This window comes from Pelobates fuscus, chromosome 1 (genome assembly GCF_036172605.1).
Source record: "Pelobates fuscus isolate aPelFus1 chromosome 1, aPelFus1.pri, whole genome shotgun sequence".
Taxonomy (NCBI): domain Eukaryota; kingdom Metazoa; phylum Chordata; class Amphibia; order Anura; family Pelobatidae; genus Pelobates; species Pelobates fuscus.
Genome location: NC_086317.1, coordinates 277,029,939 through 277,044,589, shown reverse-complemented (window position 1 = coordinate 277,044,589; position 14,651 = coordinate 277,029,939). Strand labels below are relative to the sequence as shown.

The 14,651-nt window shown below is 38.1% G+C and overlaps 1 protein-coding gene across 1 annotated transcript in view; it reads left to right on the top strand.

Annotated features, from left to right (window-relative positions):
• LOC134567660 (uncharacterized) overlaps window positions 1–14,651 on the top strand; it is a 484,351-nt gene that overhangs the window by 49,528 nt on the left and 420,172 nt on the right. Inside the window, exons 17-22 of the mRNA XM_063426051.1 lie at window positions 2,148–2,312; window positions 3,249–3,484; window positions 5,073–5,286; window positions 10,777–10,947; window positions 11,210–11,305; window positions 14,182–14,316. Of these exons, the coding sequence (XP_063282121.1) occupies window positions 2,148–2,312; window positions 3,249–3,484; window positions 5,073–5,286; window positions 10,777–10,947; window positions 11,210–11,305; window positions 14,182–14,316 (1,017 nt within the window). The remainder of the gene's footprint in view (window positions 1–2,147; window positions 2,313–3,248; window positions 3,485–5,072; window positions 5,287–10,776; window positions 10,948–11,209; window positions 11,306–14,181; window positions 14,317–14,651) is intronic.

Sequence of the window (14,651 nt, the reverse complement as noted above, 5' to 3'; positions counted from 1 at the left end):
GTAAAGGGAAAAGGGACTTCACCCAGACCACTTTAATAATGGTCTGGGTGCCTATAGTGTTCCTTTAATTATGTTGCCTGCCTGTGCACTTTTTAAAGCATGATACTATCCTTATTTAAAAAGGTTCCCAAAATTGCACAGCATATTCAAGGTGTAGTCTCACCAGTAATTTATAGAGAGACACAGTTATATTTCTATCCCAAGAATGAATGCCCCTTTTTATACATGACAATACCTTACTGGCCTTAGCAACCGCTGCTTGACATTGCATAGTTTGTCTATTGCAATTCCCAAATCCTTGTTTTGTTATCCCTAGTTCACTACCATTAAGGATGTAAGTTGAATGTGCATTCTTTATTCAGAAGTGCACAACTTTGCATTTATCTACTGTACATGAAATTTAATCTGCCATTTGAGTGCCCAGTCTCCAAATCCATTTAAATCCATCTGCAGCAAAACAATATCCTGCTTACATTGTATTACTTTACAAAGTATTGTGTCATCTGCAAACACTGAAATATAACTTTAAATGTCTATTTCAGTATCATTTATGAATATGTTGAATATAAGTGGTCACAGAACAGACTGCTGTGGGACACCACTTTTGCCCAACTTGAAAATGTAACATTAATTACAACTCTCCGTGCTCTATCTTTAAAACTAATGTTCTATCCAAGAACAACATTTTTTCATATAGACCAATTTTCTTTAGTTTGAAAACTTACCAATTGTGTGGAAGCATATGTAATGTCTCGGCAACATTAAAGTAGATTACATCCACTGCAAAACCCCGATCTATTGCACAGATCTTAATCTGATTGAGCATCTGTGGGATGTGATGGAACAACAATTTTGATTCATGGAGGCCTCACCTTGCAACTTGCATAACTTAAATGATCGGCTGCTTATGTCTTGGTGCCAGATACCACAGGACATGTTCAGATAACTTGTGGAGTCCATGACTCGACATATCAGAGCTCTTTTGGCTGAGCAAGGTGAATCTACACTGTTTTAGGCAGCTACTTTTAATGTTGTGGTCTGATCAGTGTATGAACATTTTTTTGATAGTCTTATGGTCCTTATGGTATTTTTTTTTTTTTATAAAAATTGGAAACCTGTTATATCAGCTTATAATGTCAAACTTCATTTGTCAACAGGTTAAGTGTTTATTTCTAAATATATGGATAATTTGTTGTATGTATATTAGATAATCACAAAGAATCAGAGTGCATATATTAGCAGTAAATATATCCACAAATTCATCTATTCTTACTGAGAAAATGGGGAAAATATTTAGACATTATCACGAGTACATGAAGAATATCTCATCTACATATTTGTATTTTTTTTTTGCCATATATACAATATCTATGATCAACACTTTATCTCTTCTCTCCTAAAATCTTCCTTCTTCCTCATTAAAGAATTTAACATGCTTCCCCTGTCTACAGAACTTCCTCAAATGTCTTTCTCAAGGTAGCAACAGAGTGCAAGAGGCAAACAAATAACATACAAACACTTACAAGCTTGTCTTATGTTAAGTTCCATTCAGGATGTCTCACATAAGTAATATGTATTTTACCACACTTTAAAGAGAAGACAGTCCTAAGCTGAATTGTTAGGCATGCCTTCTTTGGTTTTAAGGTATGGGTGATACTTCCTTATGCAGAGTGAGCGAGGGGGCCACATCTGATGTGTGGGAATTCTGCTTTGTTTCTATCTTCCCATTCTCAATTTCACGTCTTCCCTCAAGCTGCTTCCTTTACATATAAATGCTTGCTGTCTTTCTCTCCTAATTTCTTTGTATCCCCAGCCTACAGCCTTCTCTCATACTACCGCCTGTCTGCCTTGCTTGATCGAAGACTTGTTCCACATTCATAACTTTACATACCAATTTAGAACCTACGTTTTCAAGAATCTCCACTATTCCCTTACTAATTACTCTTAAAAATCATCATGTAGAGCAATTTCACTAATCAGTTTAATGCTTAAATATCATGTAGAATGTAAATTCAAATGTAAATGATCTCAATTACCTAACTGCCATTATTTAATACAATATTTAATTTAATTTAATGTAAATGAATTCTTCTGGGAATAATATATTTCATGTATAAACCATATAAAGTCTTCCTTAAAAATTCTAGCTCCCTGAATCTGTGAAATCTTTAATGAAGAACACCGATATCGAGAAGTTCAAGGTTCTATCCACATGTCTTGAGACAGTGGTGTCAAAATACAATGAAGTAATAAAAAATATTTCATACCATCAGAAGGCACTGTTTGAGAAAAAGTTGTTGAAGACCTCAGAGGTATGGCTCAAATGTAAAATACATTTTAATGGATTAGTAACTTTAGATCACATACCAGACAAAAGAATTACAAAAGTCATTTAAACATCTGAAAAAAATAAAGGTAATTTTTATGCTGGAGTATATCGATATATAAATATCTGTACACCAGCCATTTATTACTAGTATAATGCAGACACATGCTAGTAAAATGTGAAAAATAAAGGAAATAATAAATCCTTCACCCCAGGGTGTGAAAACAGTGTTAAAAATTAAAAAATTATTTGCATAGATTAAAATGTGAATATCATTTCTTCAATAGTCCAACAAAGAGCACCTGACAATACTCAGGGTTATTCACTAGAGTGAGGATTTTTTTTTCAATTTAAGGTCAACGCATCTCACCTGTTTTAATAAAAAAAAAAATTAGCTATTTTTACAGTTCGATTACTTTGGCCTTAAATTTGAAATTCACTTTGAATTCTCAGTTTAGTGAATAACCCTAACTCTGAATTATGCTGTAAATCTGTCTGTCAATTCTACTATAATAACAATCTACACGTAGAATAACAGAAATATAGATTTTAGATAGATCTAATTTAAATAGATAGGTAGATAGATATTTTTTTGCAACTTTATCCTTAGAGTTCTTGTCACATAGGACAATAAAAAAACTATTATTGATGGGGTCTGTTCACTAGAAGCTATTTTAGCCTGAAAGCGCCAGAATGGCATAATAGACAGAAATTAATTCAGTGATCGCTCACTGCACAGATGCACCCAAGTTGCTCCAAGTAAAATTTATTTTTCTTAAATCAAGAAGCTACTGATGTTGATATGAGTAAATAGTCACTTTCTGCTCTATATTCTAATTGAGTTATGACCTTTTCCAGATGAAAACCCATTTCACTGCTTTTATAAGCAGATCAATTTCACAGTATTTGCTTTTTCAAACAGGTTCTGAAGGATGGAATGAGCCTTTTCACTTGGAGCATGAATGAGAGCACAGATTATATTGAACGTGCCACCTCTTATATTTGCACAGACCTTCATACCAATTTCAGCATTGTTACAAACAATTACAAGATCATTACCGAACTTGCAGCAGCATGGTGCACAGCAAAGCTTGACATATTCACCTGTCGAGATTTCAGCAGGAGCTATTCCATTACTGAATTAATAATAACACAGAGGTATGTTTCATTGTGCTCCGTAATGCTGGTTTATTTTAAAATGAAAGTTAAAGCACAAAAGTAAAGCTGATGGAAAGAACTCAAATAAAAAATAGCAGATGGCTGTTACTATGGGATATTTCATTTTTCTGTGTGAGATAATAGTACTTATTCACTAAATGGAGATTTGTAGAGAAGTGACAAGTAAATTGCAAATGTTTTGCCAAAATAGCCAAACTGTAAATGATGGAGAATTATTCAAGTTTGGCCTTTCTCCCCAAAATGTGATTTTCCATGTCAATTTTCCACATTGAAATATATCAGCCAGAAAGTGATGTAAATATGTGTTAAGGGCAATTAAGTGTATTGGGCAGGCCTGCCCTCAAGAGGCCACGGGCCATTTTTTGTAAGTGGTACAACAGTGTTTCTGGCTTACATGACCCTTGCTTGAGGAGTTACCAGTAGGACTTTGCTTGCCATAAAATAAACAAAAGTGATTTTACTACGTAATGGCAATTAATTGAGCAGTGAATTTTAGAGGCATGATCTATACACAAATATGGCTTCATTAGGCTGAAGTTGTTTTGGTGACTAGTGTCTTTTTAAGTGAAATTAGATTAATTTTGGTGACATGGGAGAGGAATTAGTAGATGTTAGGGAGGTGGTTCCACTAGTGGGAAATAGGGAATTATCTCTATTGAAGCAAAGGGGACTGGTGGTAAGTCACTTTTACTGTGGCTGGGGTGATTTAGGTGTGTCTGCCAAAACTTTGCTTATTATCTCACAATGAAAACTAGTATAGATATAACCAATAAATTACAAAAAAAACTTCCTTATATAGGTCTAGTATAAACAGCATGTGTACTGATCACATACAGACACTCCTCACTTACCGACCGGGTTCCATTCCTACGACTCGGTTGTAGAACGAATTGGTCGGTAAGTGAGGAGTTAAGGGATTCTCTGCTATGCTGTGTTCTTCTATGTTCAGGGATATTTCCCCGAACATAGACGAATGAAACAGAGCAGGGAATCCCTCTAATCTATGTTTGGGGAAATTTCCCCGAGCATAGATTTAAGGGATTCCCTGCTCTGGTGCGTTCGTCTATGTTCGGGGAAATATCCCTGAACATAGAAGAACACAGCAGAGCCGGGAATCCTTCTAATTCCCATGGTGGCTCGCACTTACCACCCCGCGAGACAGCTGGTCGTAAGTTCGAGCCGTCATAAAGCAGGTAGGTCGTAAAACGAGGACCACCTGTACACATTTCTGCAATGGATAACAAAAAAGTTCACATACCCTTCTCTCTGTGTAGACAGACTGTACACATACAATGTTTATTGTCAATTTATCTTTATTTGATCCAAACTCTTTGAATACAAATTAATATATAACACATATGAATATTACAAATTTATCTAAAATATAAGCTAAAATTTATGATTTTTAGAATATACTCCAGCTTTGCTTTGCATTAATGGATAAATGACTTCCAAATAGATAGGGATTCTTAAAACTGAGCAAGTTTACCAGAACCACCTTAAAACATTTAAAGCTTTAAAATTATTTGCTTTGTATTTGAATAATTTTAATTACTAACTTATTTAGAAACATTGAACATGAATTGGAGAACATACTCATTCCAGAAGGACAGAGAATCCATAGCCTTGTTCAGCAATCCTTTCATGCCAGTGGCATTAGCGAGGCCTCACCTGCTTGGCAAGACTACATAATGGGCATCGATGACTTGATTTTCCAAGGCCTAAAGAAACTTACCATCTCTAGCTTGGCTGCCCTTCTCAACACAATCATGGATGGCGAGGTAAATCATTAATGTTCAGCATTATAAAGAGAAGAACTGCTCCTCTAAAATTACTTTTTTACAGTTCACAGTGTGATATTAAATGCTAATCACAGCCCTTTTCTCCTCAAATATCATACAGTTTTCTGGTCAGATCACATTTCTGTTTCTCTCCAATTCCTTCTGAGAACTCTCATTAATCAGACATTCCTTTATTCCACTTCTTTTTCAAATTCAACTAAACTCATCAGCCTTACCTGTGCTTATTAGATCTATTCTGCCATCGCAGACTTTCCTATCTTGATAAATACCTGATCTTTATCATCCCTCCATCTCTCCATCCTTTACTGCTCTTCTTTTCCTTGCTCATCTCCCTTTTCATTCTCCAAACCCTATTTTTTGTCCCACACAGTGCATTTTCATTATCAGAACCCTTTTCCTTTTCAGCTAATATTCCTTCTCATATCACCCTCTTTTCTTGGCAGACACAACTTTTTTTTAACAGCCTCAAACCTCCACATGCAAATAAATAAATAACTTTGTCCATTGAAAGCAATAAATACACAGGAGGCATATGCCTTTTTCTGTATGGTAACTGAGCAGTGGATGCCCTCTTTCAGTTGGATCAATAAAATAAAAGTTTAAAGGTACACTGTAGTCACCAGAAAAACTAAAGCCTATGGTATTTGTTGAGTATAGGCAGTCCCTCCAGGCTTTTGTGCAGTAAACAATTTTTTTTTCTTCAGAGAAAAGGCAGTGTTTACATTGCAGCCTAGGGACACCTCCAGTGGCCACTCCTCAGATGGCTTCTACGGGTGCTTCCTGGGCCTTGAAATTAGACCAACACATTTCAAAGTAATGTGTTTATTATGTGTCAGACACTTAAAGGATTAAATTATATTGCAAATTATGTATTACTCAGTATGATTTGTTTAATAATTTACACTACTTTGAGGTTAAAGGACAAGACAATAATATTATGAACTGTTCCTTGAAATCTGGTTTAATCTGCCAAACACACAATGCTGGTATTGTGTAATTCCTTTTTTTAGCAGATAAAACCACAGAGAGAAACAATCAGTCTAGACACATAAGTAGCAATATACATTTATATACATTTCCAAATTTTGAGTATATTATGCTTTGTGTTTTACCCCTGTAACCAGGATTCATTTACTTATATAAGAATTAAATGTTTTATTTTTTTTCTTATGATTCTTGTTCTTGGACTGGTCAGGTTGTCAGGGGGGTCAGATAGTGTTTTAACACTAAAGGGTTAGGGATATATGTTGTATATATGTGTTCCTGACCCTATATTGCTCCTTTAAAGTTTCCGCCTCAAGATCCTTTCATAATATTTTTCTTTGTGTTTTGTTATCCTTTCTCTGATTGGCCATATTTGAACTGATACATTAGAACATTGAAAATATGTAACTCTAACAGGTTCTTTTTTTTTTTTTTAAATATACAATCTGCTATGGATCATAGGATCCCTTGAAGCAAATCCAGGTGACATGATGCTGAATAACCAAGAGCAAAGGTTCCCCCTAGGGTGTGTAGGATATGAGAAGTGAAAAGATAACACCCATTGTGGATCCTATGGTGCATGGAGCAGTGTCATTTCACACATCCAAACATATCCTCTGCAACCAGGACATTATAATGTAAAAATAGACACAAGCTTTGAAAAAAATTCAGGGCCTGTATATTACCAATAATACATCACGAGTCTTGTTCATCGGGATCCCAGGCACTATTAAGTCTTGATTCCTCTGCAATTTACACTTCAACACCTATCATACTCTGTAACCCATGATTCAAAGTTGAACTCAACCACATGAGATTCATTGACCACTAGTGATGTCGCGAACACTCAATTTTCAGTTTGCGAACGGTGAACGCAAACTTCCGCAAATGTTTGCGAATGGGCGAACCGGGCAAACCGCCATAGACTTCAATAGGCAGGCGAATTTTTAAACCCACAGGGACTCTTTCTGGCCACAATAGTGATGGAAAAGTTGTTTCAAGGTGACTAACACCTGCACTGTGGCATGCCGGAGGGGGATCCATGGCAAAACTCCCATGGAAAATTACATAGTTGATGCAGAGTCTGGTTTTAATCCATAAAGGGCATAAATCACCTAACATTCCTAAATATTTTGGAATAACATGCTTTAAAACATCAGATATGATGTTGTATCGATCAGGTAGTGTAAGGGTTACGCCCGCTTCACAGTGACAGACCAAACTCCCCGTTTAACGCACCGCAAACAACCGCAAACAGTCCAGGAGGCTACAGGACTCACCCACCGAATAGCATTGGCAACAATACCCGGCAATCTATGGCTCCTGAATAGCATTGGCAACAATACCCGGCAATCTATGGCTCCTGAATAGCATTGGCAACAATACCCAGCAATCTATGGCTCCTGAATAGCAGTCGCAGAGATACAGCACCCACGGACTGGTGATCCTTAAGGTGCAGCTAAAGCCACTTCGTCTATAGACAGTCATAACAGTTAACCTTTCCACATCATATACATGTCGCAATGCAAGTCTCTGAGAGCGGTTGATCACAATTCATACTAGGATGTCTTCCATGTTTTAGTGCAAACTAGTCTAACTACTAATATAGTTGAAACATGCTACTTTTATTCATGCCAGACAACCATGCAGGCCAGACTAACAAACATGCCAGGGCCAATCATAGTTAACCACCTCAGATAGTAACATGGCTCCCTCTATATACAAAGTAAATATGGCTCCCTCTATTTACAGAGTAACATGGCTCCCTCTATATACAGTGTAACATGGCTCCCCTCTATATACAGAGTAACATGGCTCCCCTCTATATACAGTGTAAACATAGCTCCTCTCTATATACAGAGTAACATGGCTCCCCTCTATATACCGTGTAAACATGGCTCCTCTCTATATACAGAGTAACATGGCTCCCTTTATATACAGTGTAAACATGGCTCCTCTCTATATACAGAGTAACATGGCTCCCCTCTATATACCGTGTAAACATGGCTCCCTCTATATACAGAGTAACAGGACACCTACTGTCCTCCCCCCGGCCCCCACCCCTGCGTGGTGGGTGGGGGCCCTATAAAACAATAAGGGGGGACCTACTGTCCCCCCCAGCCCCCACACCTAAGCGGCGGGTGGGGGCCCTATAAAAGAATAATGGGGGGACACCTACTGTCCTAGTTACAATAAGGGGGGGGACCTACTGTCCTCCACCCCAGCCCCCACCCCTGCGTGGTGGGTGGGGGTCCTAAAAAACAATAAGGGGGGGGACCTACTGTCCCCCCCGACCCCCACCCCTGAGCAGCGGGTGGGGGCCATAAATGAAACCCCCCCCCATCAAAGGTGACTAGGGGTCCCCAAGCCCCTAGTCACCCACCCACCCAAATAAAAAAGCCCCTACCTACCCCCCTCACCCTAAAAAATAGTGAGGGGGGAATAACATTACTTTACATTACATTTTACATTAAGTAAAATTCAACTTACTATTCGACGTCTTCTTTTTTCTAAAATCTTCATTTTTCAGCCCCAAATAAAAAGCCATCATACCTGTGGCAAAACCGACCTCGCCACGTGTCCATGGAGGGGGCTGCTTGCCGCTTCTTGCCTTTGGACTATGGCCCTGGGAGATTGGGCCCTTTTACAAAACGTATTCGGCCCTAACAGAGTGCATGTCACTCATTCTGGCCCTTTAAACACAGTGGGGCCATTTGGTACTTGCCCTGTGTGAGCAGTGATACCCCCAGATAGCTATGCCATGGAGCCTATTCATATAATGAAAGACTATGGAAAAGACTTTGGCTCCATGGCAATTAAACTGTATTTGTGTGGTCTGCGTGCCATTCACCTAATAATGCGCACGCAGACCTGAGCTATCTGGGGATATGTTACATGTCTGTGTTTAATGTATAAAAAGTAACTTTATATATTTTAAAACATAATCCTGTATTTAGGTCCCCACATGTGTAATGGAGTTTTGTCTTTGACCTGGGAGATAATTGGATTACTTCTCCAATTATCTCCAGGGCAGAAGGGAGGAAACCAGGATGCATTGTGGGGATGTTTTACTTTTACTGTTTGAGCCAGATTAAAATACTGCCAGCCAGGGGGAACAAAATATACTTTTACTAACTTTTGAACCCCTGGTCTGATTCATGCCATTTTGTAATATGTTGTTCCCCTGAATGGATTGATTGTGGATATGTATTTTTATGTGAATGTGATGTATGGTTTTAAAGTTACAGAGTATGTGTGGAAACTGTATTTTTACTGTATGTAATAAATTATGTTAACTGCTTATCTGAGGGGAGGGGATGTGTGGGTTGTTCTATTACTTGATTGGTTGTTTTATGCCTCCCCCTGGGTGTGTCCTGTATGTGCACAACTGTAATAAAAAGCAGGCTGAGTGTTCCAGGCCTCAGATTCTGCTTGACCCTCAAACCGATGTGTCGTCTCGTTTTTGGGGGAATTGGATTGTATGCTGACTGCCAGGAGTGTATGCTTTTCCTGTTCGGCTGATTCCAGGGTTCGTGTGTTTCCAGTTCGGGAGTTTCCAGAATTCGTACAGTTTGCAGTTCGGGAGATTGGTGATTGCTGTAGCTGCTGGTCTATGGAAAAGGGGGATATCGCCTAAACTGGGTTTTATCCTCTTGTAAGTGAAACGGTCCGTTACAATACCCGTTGAACTTAAAAATAAAATAAAAAACCTGAGCGCAAAAAAAAAATTCCCGATGAAAAAGAAAAAACTCGACGCTCAAAAATTAATCCATCTTCACCCATGGAGGGCTCCGCGCAGACTAGGGTATTAACATATACCCTATTGTTACAATTGTTACTTGAAAAGCATGAGGAATGCCGTTGGGGTACCACATGCTCATTTGTTATACCTCCATGCACTACAAAAATAAAGAATAAAAAAAACAAAAAACAAAAAATAAAAAATAAAAATAAAAAAAATGTATGCAGCTTCCGAATGAATCTAAAATGGATGCTGTCCAGGAGGTGGGAGGGTCTGGGAGGGAGGGTCTGCTGCTGATTGGCTGGAATGTGTCTGCTGACTGAAGGTACAGGGTCAAAGTTTACTCAATGATGACGAATAGGGGGCGGACCGAAGATTGCATATGTTCGCCATCCGTGGCGGACGCGAACACGCGATGTTCGCGAGGAACTATTCGCCAGCGAACCGTTCGGGACATCACTATTGACCACATAATCTGCACTGAGCTGGGACCTACTCCCAATCCCAAAACCTAGTTACACACTTCTTTCTTGTGCCTTAATTGTGATAAATCCATGGATTTTTGCTTTGAGCACATTAAGAGGTTTTTGCTCACTGTCCATGACTTTCACCAGAATAATTAATGGATTTTGCTTACCCTGGAAATGTAGCACATATAACTGTTGACACAGAGCTCATTATAATGTTTTCTTCCAAGAATGAGTGCAATGATGGGAAATTATCATATGTCTTTTTATTTACAGCATGTTCCTATCCTATGCATTGAAGTTGAATTGATTAATAACGAAGTTGCCTTTAATCCACCACTGGACCAGAGCACATCGGATACAAGTGTGATGGAGAACATCGAAGAATGGCTTAAGGTCTTTCTTTTGAGAGGATCTCATATACTGGCAATCTCTCCTGCTGTCAAGGTAAGTGTAATACAAGTTAATAACTCACATAATCTCTGTTAGATTACAGTGAGTCAATGCTGGTTTATTGAATAGTGATTTAGGGGAACTGTGACCAAAATTTTAAGAAGGCAAAAAAATTCTATCCACCCCTCCCTTCTAATTTATCTTTAGAGTAATGTCTGCTTGGCTACAGTGCCCTATTTACCTCAGGATATAATGAAATGTTTCCATTCACCTTTAACAACTTTAACCCCATTAGAAGGTGTGTTTTTGCTTTCAGGGTGGATTCCAAAAGTATTTGTCAGAAGATAATGAAGCGTTACAACTGGTTGGTCACATTCTGCAACAGGTGGACACGAGTGTTAAAGACTGTCAGGTAGGAATCTCATCAGTAATTATCAGGACAGCAAGAGTTATTTGGTACTGCCATGAGAAAGTAAGATTCTCATCATCCAATGTGTAACGCTTCATTTTGAACAGCTGGTGGCACTGTTGCTTCATGAATCATACGCTGTATGTTTCTCCTGTTCAGAACAATGCTGGATAGAAATAATAATAATTCTGCAAGCTAATGATTTCCTTCATTGAAAAAAAAAAAAATATCCTAGACATTTTCCTCATTTAAATATTTAAAAGGTTTTATAATTCCCCCCCCTCTTTTTTTTTATTTCCATCCTTATTCTCCTTAGAGATTCCATTTACAAATTACCCTTTGCAGAAAATCCTTCACTCCTACTCCAGCTGTTTTATCTTGTTACAACAGACATTTATATTGAAACATAGCAGGCTGTTTGTCTTCTTGTACTACACAAGATTTCCTTTGAGGCCAGGCGGACCTTTAATTGAGACAATTGCAAGAGCCATAGCAAGCTGTTGTAGTACAGAACACCGACCTGATGTCAATCACGATCGCCAATACACTGTGACCATGTCGTTATTCTGTATGTTTGTCGTACTTCCATTGATTAGCAGATCAGTAAGCACAAGGGACAAAAAAAATATGAAATACAAAAAGCTCCTACAGAGTATGCCTTGCCAACTAAGGGCTTTTTTTACAATGTTACTGGTAAGTATTTCTAACAAGCTGCCACTCACTAAAATGGCTGTTGCTAACATTACAGTTTTCAATCTGCAATATCCAGCTGTTGAAACTTGAAAATACCAGATGAGACTTTTAATGACTCCCATACACAATAACAGGAGATCAGTGATTGTTGAGGTATTTACATACTTGTCACTAAATTTGAATGGGTGCTGCTATGTCACCAAATTTAAAATCTTCATGTAAAGGCAGCCTGTAACTTGCCTCTAACCTGCCTAAAAAGAGACAGAAGTTAATAACAAAATGACCAGATAGTGGTAAACTGAATAGCCCGTATTCCTACCTTTGCTCCATAAGCGTTAACATTAGGGGTGCTAAGCCTCCTATACCCCTATAAGCCCCCAATACTGCCCAATGTACTCAGATGTTGCTCAATCTCATAATCCCCCCCCCCCACACACTTTTCTTTTTTAATTCTTTATTTTGCATTTTTAAACAAACATAGATGAGACATTTACATTTAAAAATAAAAAATAACATATAGATCTCTTTCCATAGATGGTGGATGTATCCTATAAAACTATATATTTTGAAAATTTAGTTGGAAGTAGATGGGGAGAGATTCCAAAGTGCACTGCAGATTCATCATTTTCTAGAGATACCTCATTCTCAAAATTCTCTTTTAAGATGTCAGTCTCCTTCTTCTATCTCTCTCATCCTCTCCTCCCCCTCCTCTCATCTGTCTTTTATTTCTGGCCTAAACTTTTCATCGAATGTAATAATTCAATCTCCTAATCTCTTAATATGCCACTGGAGCCAGAAAAGCCCAATCTCATAACCCTTACGTTACAGATTTTACCCATAACATGCCAAAGGGGGCTAGGAGATGCCCAATTATTCTGCAAATGTTTTTCTGGTAAAGGACAAACCATTTTGCCATAGTTTGTCCTCTTACCTGGCTCTCAACTGGGTGCGAAGCTACACCTCCAGCAGCAACCGTGTTAAACTCTGTATGTGCAGAATTTCACAGTTCAATGCTGTACATACAGACTCGAAACACCATGACTTCAAATCACCGAAGTGGTCATAGTGCTTAAAGTAACCTTTTAGTAGGGAAGTGTTGGCCCAAATATGATGGAAAGGGTAGGGGATTTATAATTACAAGTTGAGGAATCACAGTGTGTATTCTTTTACTGATCTTAATGTGCTTTTCCCATCACTCTGGTCTCCGGGGCAGCTCTAATTCTGTCAATTAGAACTTTGTCCTGGTGAAATTGTTATGGCAATTATTTGAAAATGTAAGTTTTTCAAGTAGAGTACAGCCATTAAAATCAGTGGTAAGCCTTGAAAACCTATTGGTACTTTGTGGCTGAAAATTTCAAACAGCTTTTACTAATAACAATGTTTAGAGCTGATGTTTACCAACACAAGAAAGTGCAAATTGTATTCCAAAACACCTAAGTTGGAGAATTTTTCGAATCTGTCTAATCTACTTATTTTGGACATTCATTTTCATCTATCACGTATGCGTCACACATTATGGACATATGATCCTTTTTAGCCAGACATGCACAAAGCTGGAAGAGGGCTACACTATTCAATCTCTCTGATGGGTTGTGGACACCAGACACATAGAGAGAAGCATTTGGAAGCCATTCATTCAGTGATTGCATATTGAGCAGACTAAGTATGCCTTTCCATACTATCATGAGACTGAGGAATGAGCATCTATTAGATTACTGCTTTTACCAATATGACTTGGAGGAGATATGAAACAGTGACAGAATAGGTGGTGTCAATGTAGCATGATGATTTAGCTGAGTTCTGCAAAACGGCACTTCAGATACAGATCTCTCTTATCTAGCATACAGAGAATCTAGTTATTCTCCAGCCTCTCTTACAAATCTCAGAGCAACATTACCAACTAAACTCAACTCAGAGCAAGAGCACACTAGAGAGTACTTGGTTTGAAATTACAGTGTTTCTGAAGTCCTGCCTAGTTATTCCAGCCGGAATCTCTAAAATAATGGCAACTCAGATTAGCAGCTGCATTGGATTTTTACACAGAAGCTTTAGAAGTCTGTAGACTATACATTGACTGTAAAATGACTAGTATAATAATTAATAAGGACGAATGCATGCTTCAGGTCCCCTGCTATAATGTGTTAATCATAAAGCGCTTTTCTATATGTATTTTTTTTATTATTTAGGCCTTGCTGGATGTTTTTGGCAATTATGCTTTTCTATGGAAACAAGATATTAACGTAGAATTCCAAAATTTCCTCCATGGCAAACATTCTCCACCTTCATTGATTATACAAGATATGGAAGACGAGGCTGATCTAGTTAGCAAGAGGTAAACTAGTTTATCATGTTAACCTTTTTGTAATGAATCTTCTGTCATTTATACTTTCAAATACATGGAATGTCATATAGTCCGGTATAGAACACACATTATAAGCTTATAAAAAAAGAATCAGAATTTACAATATCCATGCTTTAAGGAACACTCCAGGCACCATAACAACTTCACCTCAATGCAGCACTAGTCAGCTTGGTCCCTCTTTTTTTCAATGAGGATCCTCTTATTTAGTTCCTGATTGCCCATTGAGAAACATTCACTCACAAGGTATGTATGATCATTGGCACCCATTCCAAGAAACTGAGGAAATTAGGTGAA